A 19,087-nucleotide genomic window follows, 5' to 3' on the forward strand; every position below is an offset into this window, starting at 1 on the left:
ACACCCATAGCCATCCATGGGTCTCAGGACACCACACTATACAAAATTAATCTTCTGGTCGACAACATCAGGTAGTAGGTTATCCTGTTTAGTTTATAGGTTTGGTCTTATTCAAGGAATGTGCAAGTATGCTCTTGTTTATACAAATGTTCTACAAATGTGTTATACATGTGTGGTAATTATTGTGCGTAAACTATGTTTTACAAAGATTTTGCTCAGTTCACCAACATCCTTTTTATGACTTACACTAGTGTTAACCAGTTAGGTCTATTTCTTAAGATGTAACTAGTATGTTGTGTACGTTTTGTTCAACTTTAAACATTATTCACAGGCTAAACGTTGTACTAATTAATATTACAAAAATATTTTACTGTATTACCATGTTGCCAGTTTTGATTTAGCTTTTTTTAATTATCATTTCAATATTTGATCAGAGGGGAGGCCCGCTCCCCCGTTTGTTCCATCTTACCTTGGTTCTCCACCAGTGCCCTAAGGTATAGTATTATGAAGCCACTGGTATCCCAGAAGGCGGTTATCCAAGTGGGATTGTGGGAGGGTTGTGTGCTCTTTTTACGGTCTGTTTCCGTCTTCTCTTTCCTGCTATGTACTCTGCCCTGCAACATCCCACTTTTAAACTACCCTTTTCCCTTGATCTCTGGTTTCACTCAAGGCCTACAATTGTTCATAACGGTTCTGGCGGCCTATCCCAACTGTAAGAAGAGTCACATTACACATGAGCTTAGGTTACCTTTATGTTCAAAGGTATGTACTTGCCATTCCCTGATACACTCTTTAACTCCTACATATTTTCATTCAGTCACGTACAAATACTCGAACACTATGGTCAGATAACGTTTGCCACTAAATCAATTTCCTTAAACAGCAAAGGTCTAAACCGCCCAGTCAAAAGAAAGAAGATTCTAGATTGCGGCGCTAAATTAAAAGCAGACATAGCCTTCCTTCAAGAATCTAGAACTAGTTACTGTGAAGCCTTGTCTATGAAAAAGGTATGAGTTAACAATGAATCTTGCTCTGATGTCAAAGGTAAAAAGAATTGGGTGGTTACATTAATATCTAAACCCTGCAGATCCAAAATAGATGATGGATAATGGACTATTACCAAGTTTGCCAATGGGGAGAAAGATTTATTTGCTATGAATGCTTATGCCCCGAATATTGACAGTTTTGACAATCATTGACAAAAAATTGGCACGTCTGTCGCAAGATTGTCTTAACCAATGATTTTAACCTCCTGATGGACGGCATACTAGATAGGCAATCAAAATATAAATTTAGACCTTCTACAGCGATCAAACAGATTTGCAGCCTTTGAGTAATTCACAAACTCTGTGATATCTGGACACTTCACCATCCGGTGGGTGGCGAATTCACCGCCTTTTCATCCTTACACCAGAGGTACTCACGTTTTGATTATCTTCTTGTACACCCTAGTTTACTAAAATTTATGGCCGAGACTACGATAGATTCCGTGGCGATTACAGATTATGCATGCATTACCCTATCCATTCAAATTAAGTGAATCACTGCTATTAAGAGATCATTGCGTATGACTCCAGAACTACTATAATAAAGGAATATCATATCTAAACTCCGTGAGGCAGAGGTAGCGAGACCTGGGCATCCCGAATGGCAAGGGGAAGTTGGCGCCGCCAGAGAGGCGGTAGCAGTGGAAATGGAAAGGTTGCGCAGCTTCGACTATAAGGCGTACGCGATGAGAGCGCATGCGGAGGGCGACAAGGGAGGGACTCTGCTGGCTTGGCTGGCCAACCCTACGAAGAGGGGCTCCCCTATTTTAGCTTTGCGAACAGAGGAGGAGAACGTGGTCCATACTCAGAATGAGATTCTGCATGCTTCAAGGTCTATTATGAGGCGCTTTATAAAAGTAAACTAGAGGCCGGAGACCCTGCCGTTGACACCTTTATGGAGAAACTGTGTTTACCAAGACTAGAGGAGGAACAAGCGAAAGACTTGGGCAAGGATATAGAGCTTGGGGAAATCAGAGGTGCGATTAAGCGTATGGCCCATAATAAGACTCCGGGGCTGGATGGTCTACCCATAGAATTCTATGGGAAGTATGTTGACTTGCTGGCACCCCGACTCCAAGAAGTCTATAAGGAGGCCAAGGAGACGGGACGGCTGCCCCAATCAATGCGCGAAGCGCTGGTGATCCCACTGCTGAAACCGGGGAGGGAAAGTGAGGCCACGGCCTCATATAGACCACTCTCGATTTTGACCACCGACTACAAGGTATTGAGCAGTAATCTAGCAGCCCGATTATTACCTTACATGACCACGTTAGTCCATGAAGACCAGGCTGGGTTTATACCAACTCGGAATACTTCAGCAAATGTCAGGAGGCTAGTGAGATTATTGGACGATGATCACCCAGAGACGCACAAACCAATGATACTGTCAGTAGATATCGAAAAAGCCTTCGATAGTCTTGAATGGAAATGTTTATTTAAAATCTTGGGTCGTTTTGGGTTGGGAGAGGGCTATTTACAGTGAAAAAGGGTGCTGTACACATCCGCGGTGGCCAGGGTGAGGACTGGTTCGTTAATATCATCACAATACCCAGTGGAGCGAGGGACGAGGCAGGGATGCTCGCTATCCCCATTACTGTTCGCCCTGGCGGTGGAACCCCTGGCGGTTGACCTTAGAACAGGGAACCACTATAGAGGCCTGGAGAGCAGAGATGGACAACATTACGTGTCACTCTACGTGGACGACCTACTGCTCTTTCTGGAAGATGCGGATAGAGCGGTGGCGGGGGCAGAGGGTCTGCTCTCGAGATTTGGAGAAGTCTTGGGCTTGAATGTAAATTGGTCCAAGACATGTCTGTTCCCGGTAAGACGAGGAGAGGCCAAACCACGCTTAACCCAAATGGTGAGTTGGGAACCCACGTGCTTAAAGTATTTAGGCGTGCACATTTACCACACGGCGACCGACATGCTGGACGGAAATGTTGGCCGGGGCGTGAGGGCATTAAAGGGTAACATGGCCTTCTGGTCCATGCTCCCGTTGTCGGTAATGGGCCACATATCCCTCTTAAAAATGGTGGTGCTCCCCCGTTTCTTGTATTATTTTTGAACGCTACCAGTGTGGAAACCTGGTTCCACTTTCAGGTTATTGAAGTCCTTGATAGTATCTTTTCTCTGGGGTACGGGTAGGCGTAGAGTAGCACAGGCGACGCTTATAAGACCCAAGTCTGAGGGTGGACTAGCGGTCCCAGACTTTGAGCTATACTATCTAGCGGCTCAGCTACAGGTCTTCACCCAAGAAATAGCATGAGAATTCAGGGGTCCGGAACGTGCAGGAGGTAGGGGAGTGCCGCGCCACGTTCTTTCGTACATAGCGTTGCAACAGAAACTTGACCTCGGGACCTTCTCACAGAGGAGAAAACAATCAGACTCTGTTGGAATCGTTCTCAACGCAGAGCAGGAGTGCTACACCCGTACGCACCCGAGATACCGCTTGGGATGGTTACGGCGATGCCTCATGGCGGGGACTGGTCGCGACTAAAGATTTGGGAGGAGGCCGGGGTGCAAATGTTAGGTGACCTTTATGAGGATGGAGCTATGCTACCCTATCAGACCCTCCTGGAGCGATTTGACTTACCGAGTGGAGATTTCTTACTACATTTAGCGGTGACTAGAGCGATACAGGCGCACTGCAAGGAAGGGTTAGTAGAACCTAAAACGTCGATGGCCTGCCAATACACTATGATGGCAGCAGGGACCTTTAAAGCGGTCACGTGCTTGTACTCTAGAATGCTCACTGAGAGCTTGCAGCCCCTAGATGCATTGAAAGGGAAATGGGAGGCGGATCTAGGCAAGGATATCCCTGAGACGACTTGGAAACAGATAGTGCGACGAGCCTGGAAGAGCATGAGAAATGCCAGGTTCCAACTGGTGCATTTCTATATACTTCACAGAGCATACCTGACGCCAGGGAAGATCCGGAAATATTTCAAGGTGGAAGAAGCGGCATGCCCCAGATGTGCAAGGGCGGGGGCAGAATTAGACAATATGCTTTGGTCTTGCCCAGCAATGGGGCTTTATTGGAAGGAGGTGGGTGATACCCGAAATGAGATCACAGAGAGAAGATTGGAGTTTGACAGGGCCGTTTGTATACTACATTGGTTCCCCCATACATCCAAGAATAAAACAACGAGTACATTTATAGATATGGGTCTCATATTGGCAACGGAGAAATCACGAGACATTGGAAGGCAACGGTAGGTCCCACCAGCAACAGATGGAAGGGGGTATTCCTGAAATGGGCATCCGGCGAAAGCGCACTGAAATATCAATTAGCGCGTAGGCGTAATGATGACAAGGAGCTAGAAGCTGCGACGGCATGGGAAGCATTAGTACAGGCGCTGCGAGACTGCGACTTACATGATGATTGACGGGGGCAGATCACCGGCAGGGTGGGCACCCCACACCATGACAGGCGAAATACAAAGGCCAACCCATGGCAGTTCCCAGGAACACTTTTCAGTGGAAAAGACATAAGTATGGCCGCGTCAGGGATGGGAAATTGGGGAGGGGGGAGGGTATTATAGTTTTTTATGGTGATATGAGGAACAGAGTTATGTTGCGGAAGATTGTATTATATCTGGAGCATTGCCACTGAGGTTCCATTATGGAGGTATAGCATGTACTGTACTACTTCAATGCTGGGGGGTTTTCTTTTAATTACCTCTTTGCGATTGTGATGGCTATTATTGTGTGAAGATTCATGTGTGTTTTGTACAAAACCAATAAACTACGTTTTGAAAAAAAAATAAAGGAATATCATTAATGGCCTTAAAAGCCAAATTGAGCTGTTCATCATTAACATTAAGGACTCTGTTTCTTTGTCCACCATAAGCGTGGAAGGGTATACTCAGATGTGAGTCCCTTGCTCATTGCACCATCAGGATTCAAGCAAGCCGGGCCGACGACGCCTGAAATGGCAGAAACCGGTCCCCGGAAGCTTGTTTCCTTCCCAGTATGAGAATTGGCTTGGAAGTTGGGTTTGCCCTGTTCCCATCATGCACTGGGACAGGAACAGACTAATTTGCATATAGCCAAGTTCTGAGCTGGGATGGTGCAGTGAGCTAAAAAACGGTGATGGATCAAGCCCTGATCTTTGGACTGGGTAAGAGTGGTCTGCTTAATTCAGGCACTCTGTTCATCACCACCCCCTTTTCTGAATCATTTTGTCCACCATGAGCGTGGAAGGGTATACTCAGATGTGAGTCCCTTGCTCATTGCACCATCAGGATTCAAGCAAGCCGGGCCGACGGCGCCTGAAATGGCAGAAACCGGTCCCCGGAAGCTTGTTTCCTTCCCAGTATAAGAATTGGCTTGGTAGTTTGGTTTGCCCTGTTCCCATCATGCACTGGGACAGGAACAGACTAATTTGCATATAGCCAAGTTCTGAGCTGGGATGGTGCAGTGAGCTAAAAAACGGTGATGGATCAAGCCCTGATCTTTGGACTGGGTAAGAGTGGTCTGCTTAATTCAGGCACTCTGTTCATCACCACCCCCTTTTCTGAATCATTTTGTCCACCATAAGCGTGGAAGGGTATACTTAGATGTGAGTCCCTTGCTCATTGCACCATCAGGATTCAAGCAAGCCGGGCCGACGACGCCTGAAATGGCAGAAACCGGTCCCCGGAAGCTTGTTTCCTTCCCAGTATAAGAATTGGCTTGGTAGTTTGGTTTGCCCTGTTCCCATCATGCACTGGGACAGGAACAGACTAATTTGCATATAGCCAAGTTCTGAGCTGGGATGGTGCAGTGGGCTAAAAAACGGTGATGGATCAAGCCCTGATCTTTGGACTGGGTAAGAGTGGTCTGCTTAATTCAGGCACTCTGTTCATCACCACCCCCTTTTCTGAATCTGTTTCCTCTCGAGCAGTCAAATGGGGCACTCTAAAATATTACAACAAATGTCTAATGATTAGAAATACTGAGAGGTCAATCTGTAATTGGATAAAGTAGCAAAAGACTTGAAAGAAATGGAACAGAAGCAGTGGAACACCAAAAACATGTCCTACCAGGACGTTCTGAAAAAGTGAAAATATGAGTACAATAAGATAGTTAGTACTAGAGCCCACCTATGGATGCAAGCTCAAAAATGTTAAAACAATACCAATTCAATGAAGCATGGAAGACCCTTGCTGCTTATTTAAAATTTTAAAATAATAAAACCACACCCACCTGCATTAGGGATAAATATGGAAAAAACCTGACCTAATATACAGATGTAATAAATGTCTTCATAGATTTCTTTGCCAACCCATACAAAGCCAATTGTTCCATAACAAAAGCGAAATGCTGGGAATTCCTGGAAAAGGTCTCTGCTAACAAACCCTAAAAATCGGATAAATGAAATTTAAAGAGGCCCTTTGATGAAAAATAAGTCCTAGACCCCATCAAATCCATTCACTTAGGCTGGGTGCCAGGCCCCAATGGATTCATAATTAGCTTCAATAGGAAATTTTGCGACAGGATCTCTGACCCCTCCTAACAGAGCTCAAGCAATACGCATCTACAAGAAAAATCTCACTCACTCCAGCCGAAGCTAACATTGTTGTAATTCCAAAAGAAGGAAAAGATCACCAAAATCCCCAAAACTTCAGGCCTATATCCTTAATAATGATATGAAAATATATGCAAAAATCTTAGCCAAATGCCTAGAGAAAGTAATGACTATCCTCATCCCTAAATCACAGGCTGGCTTTGTCAAAGGGAAAACTGACCAGTGACAATACTAGCACCTTTTGTCACATCATTGATACGGCCTGCCTTTCCAAATCTCAAGCCACCGATTTCGCTATAGCTGTGGACAAGGCTTTTTAAAAAGTTGCCTGGCCTTATCAAGAGGCAGTTCTCCATCACCATGATTTAGGGACACAATTCATTAAGATGACTGTAACTCAACCAAGAGGAAGAATAAGAACCCATGACTATTTATCTGACCCTATTGCCTTAGGTCAGGGTTGACCCGTTCACTTAACTCGCCTTCTTCAGTCCATACATAGTTGGTAAAAAAAATGAAACGTTTCCAATTTAAATTTGACAAGTTTGAAGATAGATGCATATGCGGATGATATCTTGATTTTTGCGTCGGTAGCTGCCTCTGCAATCACAGCTCTCTAGAACATTTCCTCAAGTTCTTTACAGTTTCAGGTTACACGTTTAAGAAAAAATCGGAAGCTCTACTTCTAAATTCACTATGTCTACCAGAATGTATAATGGGTTAGTGGCCTGCCTTGGCAATCCAAATATATCAAATACCTAGATGTGTGGTTCACAAAAGATATACCAGAATCTCTGAAACAGAACAATCAAAAACTAAAGACCTCTTGGAAACTTGTGCTCCTAAACATATATCATGTTGGAATAGATTTGAAACCCTAAAATTCATGATCTCCCCTATCATTAAGTTGTTACCAATTAGGTTCTCAAGCAATTTCCTTAAATCCATTGACAACAGTACAGCCACATTTCTGTGGAACTTCAAAAAAAAAGGACAGCTCACAAAAACCTACGACTAGATTGATTCCAGGAGGTTTGTAACTTCCCCAATTCAACATCTTTTTGGTCAAGTGATGGTTCTCCGAGTCAAGCGACAATCACCCATGTTGTATATTATCAATAAAGATCTAGCTTATCTCCATCACATTATCACTCTCTTAACAAGGTATCTGATCAGCACTCCCCACTTCAAAGAGATATTGGTGGATACAAGAGTAATCTTGGAAATAGACAAAATAAGTAACCAACAAACGATATAATTAAAAACTAGAAGCACTATGGAACAACAAGAACACCCACATAGACACAACTTCTGCATTAATGCACTCATGGACCAGTAAGGGGTTAACCCTAATCTATACATTTATGATTTGTACTCTTCTTATGGACCGTTATCTTTGGAGGAACTCCAAACTCCATACAGCCTTCCAAATATTGAAATCTAGAATTCACATACGTAGCAAGCTGAAGAAGCTGGACATCTCCCCCCCAGCCCTCCCCCCCCCCCCCCCCCCAATAGTAGGCTAAATTCTTCTGGCCTTGCAATCTCCAGAATCTATAAAATCGTAAAGTACTGAAGCCTCAACCCTGCTAGTAAAGAAATGGGAGATGGTCTTTGAAGGTACGATCTGACCCCTCCATACACTACCCGGGGTAAAATTTGCAATGCAGCCATCAAAAACAAACTCATCACCCCCGTGATGAAACCTAAACTTTTATTGCTTTGCAAATTATTCTGGGTTCCAATCAGAATAGCGATGGTCAAGTAAATTAACTAAAACTTATGTTGGAACTCAAAGGTGGTCATAGAAGACGCTGAACAAGTGTTCTTTAGCCACATACATATTAAACCAAATGGGGAACAAATCTCCAATTGCCTTAATAGCATTTTTAAAGGCCATGTAATGTTGGACTTTCCGATTGTAAAACTTGACTTCGCTTGCAGCTTCTTCTTCTCTATATCTTAACTATAATGAACAACACTTTTTTAATCTACTTCTCACTAAAACATTCAAAAGCGTTTTGTGCATATCGAAATCTGCATATAACGTATCGTTTCACACAGTGTCCATGGATTGATTTTAATTGTCGCACTCATACTATGCACATGAACCCGCTAGACAGTCTGACGTTCTCCCCTAAGATGTGGAACAGTTTAGACGCTTTTATAGTTTTTACTGATTCTAGGTGTTTTACATAACTTGTATTAAGTTGCATTAGTGTAGCCTTAATACATGTATTTTCCCTTCTCCTCCAGCCTTCTTCCTTTCTACTGCTGATTCTTCCTGTTCATAAACAAGATACCACAGTGGCACTACTGGTTCTTATATGTAATTAAACTCCATACAGTTTGTACTGCTTGTTGTAAGCTTAACTTCTGACCAGTCGTATATACCCCAACCCGATTATACCCCAGTATTCTGACATCCAGTCAACATGTAAAATAGTAGCTTTGTGAAGTACACGGAGGACACTATGTTTAGGACGTATGGCATTCAACCCAATATGTTGCACCATCTTTCTATTTTCCAGGTATGTTGCGTCTGTATTTCTGTTCTTGTTTTTGTAAAACGTAAAAAAAATTCTGAACAGAAAAAAGTTTGTCTTCAGGCTACTCCTCAAACACACCTCATGCTTTAGCATGTCTGTAAACATGGTTCTACAGTAATGTTAGTGCCTGAAGCGTTGCAAGTGCTTTTTGTGGTATTCTGCCTTGAATGTACATGGAAATTATTTTAATTTGTCGAACATTTTAATCTTACAGGCCCTATATAATTGTGAAGAATCAGAGGCCTGCAGTTACAAAAAAACATATTGAAGAACTTACCCAAGGCTACAGGTAAAAAACATGTACGAAGTTGTCAGGCCTCTTATTGCTGTACTTGAAAACTGGTATATTTCTCTCCCTTGATTAGAATACCTTTTATAAACGGATAAAGGTGCCCTAGTTTTTTATGTGAACTATCTATATAGTGCCCCGGAGAGATTTAAGTAAGATAACCTCGTTGTTTTCTCATTTTCAGGAGTTTTGAAGATTTTCTGCACGAGAGCCTTGTTGAATATTTAGATGTGAATGAGGAAAATGACTGTAACATAGCACTTTATGAGCACTCAATTAATAAGTAAGTATTCACCTAGTTACCAGATTTAGACTGATTGGTTCAAGATTTACTCTATTGACCACAAAAAAATCTACAACTAGTGCATACTATGTTTATGATTGGGTTAACTGAAAGGAAATCCGCCATGTTTCTTTGCATGGTAAGGATTGGTCTAATCGGGTATATGAAATATCAACAAGAGCCTAGTGTCACATACTGCTTATAATTATGACCTCTTGTATGGTGTTGAGTTGAGATTCTGGATAATCAAGGAATAAACTGCTGCAGCTAAATTGTCCACCATCCACAGTCGAAGTTGCGTGCCCCAAGCCTTACAGTGAAGCATTTACCAATGAGATACAGGCTGTGCTGGGTTGACATACGGAGATGGTGTTGGCAATCTCATTTCATTTTGCATAGTTTGCCTAGTTTGAAACCTATAGCTTCTGTCATCAAGTCCTTGATAATAAATATAGCAGTGAAACAATTGCACTTTGTGGAAAGTTTTGAATTTCTACCCAACATTGTTTTTCCCGCTTTATTTCAGACACACCACACACTTGGAAATTGAACCTTTCACTCTTCTTGGCGTTTGTGCAGGACTAATACCATATCCCCATCATAACCAGTCGCCAAGAAACACATACCAATGTGCTATGGGGAAACAAGCAATGGGTAAGATTAAAACCATTTTTGTTATTCATTATTTTGAGATGGTATAAAACGGCGGGCATAGCATCAGCAAAGGTTCACAAAATATATCAACATTAATTAACAACACTATGTGAAAACAACTTGGGTTAATGGATTTTAAATATGCTTTACAGTGCTACACTGTGAGCAAGTCATGCTTGGATCACTTTCTTCCTCTGCTCCGTGTTCCCCATTAATTGCTGCTCAGCTTTTCCAGGTGACCCTAAATTTAGGCTAAACCTCATCGGGTTTTTTATCTTTTTTTAAATAGATCAGATTATCTTCATCATTCGCATATATTATATCAGTGTTCAGTTTTTTTATCTCACTGATCAAGTTATCCAGCATTCAGCTATCTTTTTCTGGACCTTAATAAATTCCACTCTAAAAATGTAGCTTGCATAGCTAAGTTCCAAGTAATTATGCCCAGGTGGAATGAAAGTGGACCAGCGTAGATTGGAACACTAACTACCCTTCATACAGTTTGTACCACTCCACACCAGAATGCCTGGACTACAGAGCATAGCCAACCCAGAAGGTAGAGCAGCATAGCATCTTGTACTTGAGTTAGAGAAGCTTCATTCTTTTCCATGCAATTTGACATGCATCGTACAGCTTATGCCCACATTCGTAGTGTATAATGTGCACCTGTGAACTCAGTGATATATTGATAGTCAGCGCAGAAGTTTTACTGTGTTAATCAGCATTGACTGACATTTTGATTCTGTAGCTACCTCATTAGATACTACCCAATAGACCACACCATGTTAAGGATTTTAATAATGTCCTTTAACATACAACTGACATGACCGTTTCTTAAATATTCAAGCAATAGACCTATGTTACCTAGACCTATTTTGTCCTTATGAATGCATGTGACCGATGCAGTGATTCACAGAACGCAGTAACATGTTTACCCAGTAAGACTGAAAGGCCTTCATACACACATTGTTGAGTTTTGTTTTAATGTTGTGGATGGTAGGATGCAATACATTTCCAAATGCATTTCATTTTGTTTATTGGGTACTTTCACTCTGCCATTGTCATAAACATACTTCTTGGGAGAGGTGTGAGCTTCTTTTCTACCCCCTATCCCACTTATGGCAATATTTTATTTTGTTCTCTAAAAGACTGGAAAGTGGCGTACTGCCTACTTTGATGTGTCCAGCTTAGGGTCCGCCTGAAATTGGCTCACGTGAGAATTCAGAAGTAAACATCCTTTTTTAGGTTATAGGCTAGGGATTTCAGGTGAGCCGCCATGTTGGCAACCACGGATTTTTGAAAGAAATGTCAGATATTAATAATTAAATTGAGTATGACTCGATTTAAGCTTAATCTCGCTGCCCACTGCCACAGTTGGCTTCAAGTGAAGCAGCAACAGTGCAGCTCATTGGAAGTGCGGTCCACTCTTTATAAAGCTTCCACTCACCTCGATGATGTAAAGTCAAGTTTAGGAAAAAGTATGATTAGATCACAGGCCATCTTTCTAACTTGTTGAGCTCTGCCTTAGCCACACATGTTGAAACCCTTCTATAGTACATCACTAACGTTTGTGAAGCAATTCTTAGTTGATAAGGTATGATTTATTTTGGTTTGTCATGTAAGCTGTAGGCCTAGATAATGAGAAGGCGAGGGTGCTCATTTTACCAAACAATGATTTTATTTATTTAGTGTTTTGTATAGTGCGAACAAGACCCAGAAATGGGTATCAGAGCGCTTCACATATTTATAGCATTGTAGATTTAAACAGTAAAATTGATACCTATAAACAGTGGCCAGGTATCAAAATAAAGAATTTTTAAACAAAGAAACATTTGTACAATCAATAATACAGTTAGAAAGAGCCTAGGTTAGTAACTTATGATGCATTCGTACTTGTTCTAGGTATTCACAATGGTGACATTTAGATGTAGCTGTCCTCAAAAGGATATCTCAGTGCCAAATAAGGACAAGAGGATTGCGCCTAACTATAGAATGAAGAGCTCCATCTGGAGTCTGGTGAAATCACAGAGTGTATCAGTCAGCAGGCTGGAGTAGGTCGAGTGATTGTTTGTTGGGGTTTCTAGAACATGGTGTGAACGGGCTGCTGCGGATTAAGGGAGGAATTTGCTCAATAGGAAGGACCGTTTCTTTTTTGAATATTGAAGTACATGAGATTTTTCTGATGCTCGGAGTGAGCGAGTTCCATATTCAATGCCATCAATGATTTGTTTCTGCTTGCCAGAATGAAGGACATAAGCCTTGAGAAACTTGCTCTGAAATGGTTTGTCATTCCTCTCAGGCCATCTTCCTTCTACTTTTCAAGCCCAAGGCATGTTGCATGTGGTGTACCGCAGAGATGTGTATTTACTCTTTAACATCTATATCGTACCGCTGGCTGTCCTTTTGCCAGCAAGTCGATAACAGTTTGATGTGTACACTGAAGACAAAAAAACATTATTTAAACTGCCAGCTCAACAGTCAAATCAACCACATTTTCATATTTAAGTTGAATCTCTATCTTAGATGAAACTTCAGTTAATTATAACATTCTTTTTTATGTTAGTTATTTACAGCTATATTACACATATGTTTTGCTAGTAATCCTATACTTTCTCAAACAGTGGAAGGATCAATTCTGGGTATGGTACGAGTCATGTGTTGAATGCATGCCGTGTCTGGTTGTCTTCATTGTCATTATACTCAACCATGAATGCAAAACCTGCAAAAACAAAACCGAAAAAAAAATATTTATATATATTTTTTACATTACAGTGTGGTGGTAGCGACCGTGTACATATAGTTGGGATTCCGAGAGACTGGAATTCCTTGGATTTTTGATCGGTAATAACTTTGTGCCCATTTCAGGAATCTCCATGAAACTTTACCGACCTATTAAATTTTTTACATTGGTGGATGATTACAAATTTTGTGGGGATTCGAATTAAAAAGTGGGGCCCCAGAACGCATTTTTCTCCCAATGCATTTTCCCAAAAAGTATAAGGGCTTTAAACTTAATGGTATCTGAGGCCGCAAAATACCACAAAATTCCTGACCTATTTTGCCGTACATGCTCATGACAAGGCAGTATATGCTTAGGTAAATGGTTGCCTTTACAAAAGTAAAAGCCAGCCATGATCTTTTACCCACACTTTGGCTTTGTTCTGGGTTAGGGCCTTAGATATAGGTAGTAGTAGGTTTTATATTTTTTCCCTCCCTATTACCACCTTATTACAGTGGTAATAGGGAAAATTCTTCATAAGTTTCTATATATATATATATTTTTTTTTAAGTTCACAGAGCACCACAATACCACCCAGGAAGTACCGCAGTACTTAAAAAACGTAAAAAGTAATAAAAAAAATTAAATATGTAAGAACGTTTATAAAGCACTGTACCACACTATAATTAACAAATATAGTGCAGTAAAGTGTATTTTCAATTTCTTTTTTACATATATATATATTTTTTTTAAATAAGTAAAGACAGTACTGCAGTACTACGTTGAAAGTTCTGTCCAATTTTGCCAAAATATAAAATAAAAATATTAATTTGTAAAACAAAAAATTCACTGAATTTCACAAATATATTGTACTTCTGTGTTTTTTTTACATATTTCTTTTTAAAAATACCCTCTAACTATCCCAGTACTTTGTAGGTTCTAGCAAGGTACACCACTAAGTTTCCACAGTACAAAGTGGTCCAATATATAACTACAGGTTTTACCAGTCATAACTTTAATAGTACTTAACCTATTTAGATCTAACACCAAAAGTTACCCTTTACGCCCCATAATATATATATTAGGGCAAAAAATGTATCTCCTTCCATTCAGCCACTTTCACACTACGTCGCTTTAAACTACACTCTACTACACCACATGCCACTCCAGTCTACGCTACTACTCTACACTTTGACTCTACGCCATTCCACTCTACGACACTCCAGTCTATGCCACTTCACTCTGCGCTGCGCCACTCCATACCATGATACTCCACTGTATGCCGCAACAGTCTGTGCTACTCCACTCTATGGCACGCTACTCCAGTGTATGCAACTCCACTCTTATGGCACTCCACTCCACTGTATGCCATGCCAGTGTATGACACTTCACTATATGCCACTTCACTCCATGCTATAATGCCACATCACGGTACGCCACTCCACTCTGCACCACTCCACGGTATGCTATTCTGCTCTATTCTGTTTCACTTTATGCCACTGTACCGTGCAGAGTCCACTTTATGGCACTCCACTATATGGTACGCTATGGCACTTCACTCTACACCAACCCACATTTCCGCCACCCCGCTCTGCATCACCCCACCATGCGCCACCCCACTCTGCACCACCCCACTCCACGCTACCCCACCCGACTCCACGGTGCGCCGTTCCACTCCACACTGTGCGCCGTTCCACTCCACACTGTGCGCCGTTCCACTCCACACTGTGCGCCGTTCCACTCCACACGGTGCGCCGTTCCACTCCACACGGTGCGCCGTTCCACTCCACACTGTGCGCCGTTCCACTCCACACTGTGCGCCGTTCCACTCCACACTGTGCGCCGTTCCACTCCACACTGTGCGCCGTTCCACTCCACACTGTGCGCCGTTCCACTCCACACTGTGCGCCGTTCCACTCCACACTGTGCGCCGTTCCACTCCACACTGTGCGCCGTTCCACTCCACACTGTGCGCCGTTCCACTCTACACTGTGCGCCGTTCCACTTCACACTGTGCGCCGTTCCACTCCACATTGTGCTCCGTTCCACTCCCCTCTGCGCTCCGTTCCACTCCCCTCTGCGCTGTTCCACTCTGCTCTACGCTGTTCCACTCTGCTCTACGCTGTTCCACTCTGCTCTACGCTGTTCCACTCTGCTCTACGCTGTTCCACTCTGCTCTACGCTGTTCCACTCTGCTCTACGCTGTTCCACTCTGCTCTACGCTGTTCCACTCTGCTCTACGCTGTTCCACTCTGCTCTACGCTGTTCCACTCTGCTCTACGCTGTTCCACTCCGCTCTACGCTGTTCCACTCCGCTCTACGCTGTTCCACTCCGCTCTACGCTGTTCCACTCCGCTCTACGCTGTTCCACTCCGCTCTACGCTGTTCCACTCCGCTCTACGCTGTTCCACTCCGCTCTACGCTGTTCCACTCCGCTCTACGCTGTTCCACTCCGCTCTACGCTGTTCCACTCTGCTCTACACTGTTCCACTCCGCTGTTCCACTCTACGCTGTTCCAATCCGCTCTTCGCTGTTTCACTTCACCCGACTCCACTTACTCTATTCCACTCTGTGCCATTCCATTCACGCCACTCCACCTTAAACCACTATACTGCATGCCATTCATTTGTACACCATTGCACACTGCCACTCCACTCTACAATATTGCACTGTACGACACTCAACTCCACTACACTCTATGCCACTCCACTGTTTGTTTCTTCACTCACTGCTACTACACTCTATGCCATTATGCGACTCCACTCAACTGAATACTATTCCACTCTATGCCACTCCACTCTATGCTACGCTATTCCATGCTAGGCAATTCCACTCTACACTGTTCCACTCAATGCCTTTGAACTTTATGCCACTCTGTGCCACTCCACGCTATGCCACTCCACTCTATTCCACTCCATGCCAAGACACTGTATGCTATCCACTCTACCCCACTCCACTCTATGCCACTCCACTCTACCCCACTTTACCCCACTCTAGTCCACTCTACTTTAGTCCGCTCTTCGCCACTCCACTCTACGTTATTTGACCATATGCAACTCCTATGTACGCCACTCCTCTCTACGGCACTCCGCTCTGGTTTTTGACTCCACGCCACTCCATGCCACTTGATTGTACACCACTACACTTTACACCACTCCACATTATTCCATTGAAGGACACTTGAGTCTATGCCACTGTGCTTCTTCGCAACTTCACTGTGCACCACTCCACTCTACCTAACACCTCTCTCCACTATTCCATTCTGCGCCACTCCACTGTACGCCACTCTAGGCACTGCTCCAAGCCACTCGACTGTACTCTATTCCACTCTACACCTCACCATGCTAAACCACTATACTGTATGCTACCCCACTCCAGGCTGTTCCACTGTACGCTGTTCCACTCATTGCCAATCGACTGTATGCCACTCTGCACCACTCCACTCTATTGTACGACACTCCACTGTACGCTATTCCACTCTATGCCACTCCCCTATATGCTGTTGTACTCTACGCAATTGTGGTCTTCGCCACTCCACTTTGCATCACCCTACTGTACGCCACTCAACTCATTGCCACTTCACTCTACCCAACTCCACTCTACAGTGTTCCATTCTACGACACTCCACTTTGCGGCATTTCACTCTATGCTAATCCACTCTATGCTATTTCACTCTACCCTATCCTATTCCACACAATTTCACTCTACGCTGTTCCATTCTATGCTATTCTATCCACGCAATTCCACTCTACGCTATTGCACTGTACTGGACTCAACACCACTCTGCTCTATCCCACTCTACACCGCTGCACCCTACACCACTATACGGTACCCCACTGTCCTCTATGCCACACCACTCTAGGTCATTCCATTTTACAGTACAACACTTTAGTCTACACCAATACACTCTACTCCCCTCCATTCTACCCCACTCGTCTGTACAGCACTCACTCAATTCCACTACACACGATTCCATGCTGCACCACTCCACACCACTGTAGGCTATTCCACTGTAGGCCATTGCACTGTATGCTATTCTACTCTATGCCAATCTACTGTGCGACACTCCACTGTATGCAATTCCACTCTTCGACACTCAATGCCACTCTACGCTATTGTACTCTACATTATTGTACTCTACGCCACTCGACTCAACTCGTTGCCAAGTCACTCTACCCAACTCCACGCTAGGCGTCTCCACTCTCCCCAAATCCACGCTAGGCCTCTCCACTTTTCCTTTCTGCGCCACTCTAGCCTATTACACTGTATGCCACTCTACAATATGCCACTCCACAATATGCCACTCCGTTGTACGCCTGACTGTACTCCACTCCACTATATGCTTTTTGACTCTGCGCCCTTCTATGCCACTGCACTCTACGCTACTATGTCACTCAATTCTGTGCTTTTTAATTTTACGCCACTCTAGTCCTCTACACTCCATGTTATTCCATTGTACAATACTTGTCTCTATTCCACTAAAAGCCACTGCACTCTATGCCACTCCACTCTGCTTTTCGACTCTGTGCCACTCTACTCTACACCTCTACACTTCACACCACTCCTCTTTACTTTATTCCATTGTACGGTACTTGATTCTATGCTGTATGCCACTCCACTCTACCCAACTCCACTCTATTCCATTCTACACCACTACACTCTGTGCCACTTCACGCCACTCTTGGCCTTTCCGCTCCATGCCACCCCGCTCCAATCCACCCCACTCCAAGCCACTCCACTCTACACCACTCCATTTCACTCTACACCACTCTATTATATGAGACTCCATTGTATGCTTTTCCACTGTATGCTATTGTACTCTAGACTATTGTAGTCTACGCTACTTCACTTTACGGCACTCTACTGTACGCCACTCAACTCATTGCCACTTCACTCTACCCAACTCCTCTTTATGCCTCTCCGCTCTGTTCCATTCTGTGCAACGCCACTCTGCTCTATCCCACGCTGATCCACTCTACTCCACTCCCCTCTATTTCACTCTATGCCACTTGACCCTATGCTATTCCACTCTACACTATTCCACTGTACTCCACTGGACTCTTCACCACTCTACTCTATTCCACTCTACACCTCACCATGCTAAACCACTGTACTGTATGCAACTGCACTCCGTCACTACACTCTACGTTATTCCATTGTACAAAACTTGACTCTACGCCACTATGCGCCAGTACACTCTATGCATTACACTCTACACCACTCCATTCTCCGCCACTCTGCTCTACACCACTCCACTCTACACCCCTCCACTCCACACTACACTGTTCCATTCAGCTCTACTCCACTTTATGCCACTGTAGGCCATTCCGCTCTACGGTATTCTACTCTATGCAACCCTACTGTTCGATACTCCACTGCACGCTATTCCACTCTATGCAACACCAAACCACTCTACGCTATTGTACTCTACATTATTTTAGTCTACACCACTCCACTTTACTGGACGCAACTCAACTTGTTACCACTCTACCCAAATCCACGTTATGCCTCTCCACTCTACACTATTCCATTCTGCGCCACTCCACTATATGTAACTTTAGGTTATTACACTCTAGTCCACTCTACTGTACACCACTCGACTGTATGCTCTTCCACTGTATGCCCTTCCACTGTATGCCACTCCACTCTTAGCTTTTCGAGTCTGTCACCCCACTGTACGTCACTGCACTCTACCCCACTCTACTATACACCACTCCACTGTACACCACTCCACTGTATGCTTTTTGACTCTATACCACTCTACTGTACGCCTCTACACTCCACTCTACATTATTCCATTGTACAACCCTTGACTCTATGCCACTATATTCCATTACAGTCTAAGCCTCTCCATTCTGTGCCCCTCTGCTGTACACAACTCCAGTGTACACCACTATACTCTACACTATTCCATTCTGCGCCACTCCACTGTACGCCACTCTGCTCTAGACTACTCTGCTCTACGTAGTCAGGACTCAGTCCGGGACACTGGCATGTGTCAGGGACTCCGGCTAGGACTGGTGGCCGGGAACACAAAG

General features: G+C 43.6%; 1 protein-coding gene across 1 annotated transcript in view; it reads left to right on the forward strand.

The window, feature by feature from the left end:
• Positions 1-19,087, forward strand: part of POLR3B (RNA polymerase III subunit B) — a 943,591-nt gene that overhangs the window by 643,161 nt on the left and 281,343 nt on the right. Inside the window, exons 17-19 of the mRNA XM_078673925.1 lie at positions 9,319-9,393; positions 9,578-9,676; positions 10,203-10,330. Of these exons, the coding sequence (XP_078530051.1) occupies positions 9,319-9,393; positions 9,578-9,676; positions 10,203-10,330 (302 nt within the window). The remainder of the gene's footprint in view (positions 1-9,318; positions 9,394-9,577; positions 9,677-10,202; positions 10,331-19,087) is intronic.

Source organism: Lissotriton helveticus, chromosome 1_1, assembly GCF_964261635.1.
Source record: "Lissotriton helveticus chromosome 1_1, aLisHel1.1, whole genome shotgun sequence".
NCBI classification, from domain to species: domain Eukaryota; kingdom Metazoa; phylum Chordata; class Amphibia; order Caudata; family Salamandridae; genus Lissotriton; species Lissotriton helveticus.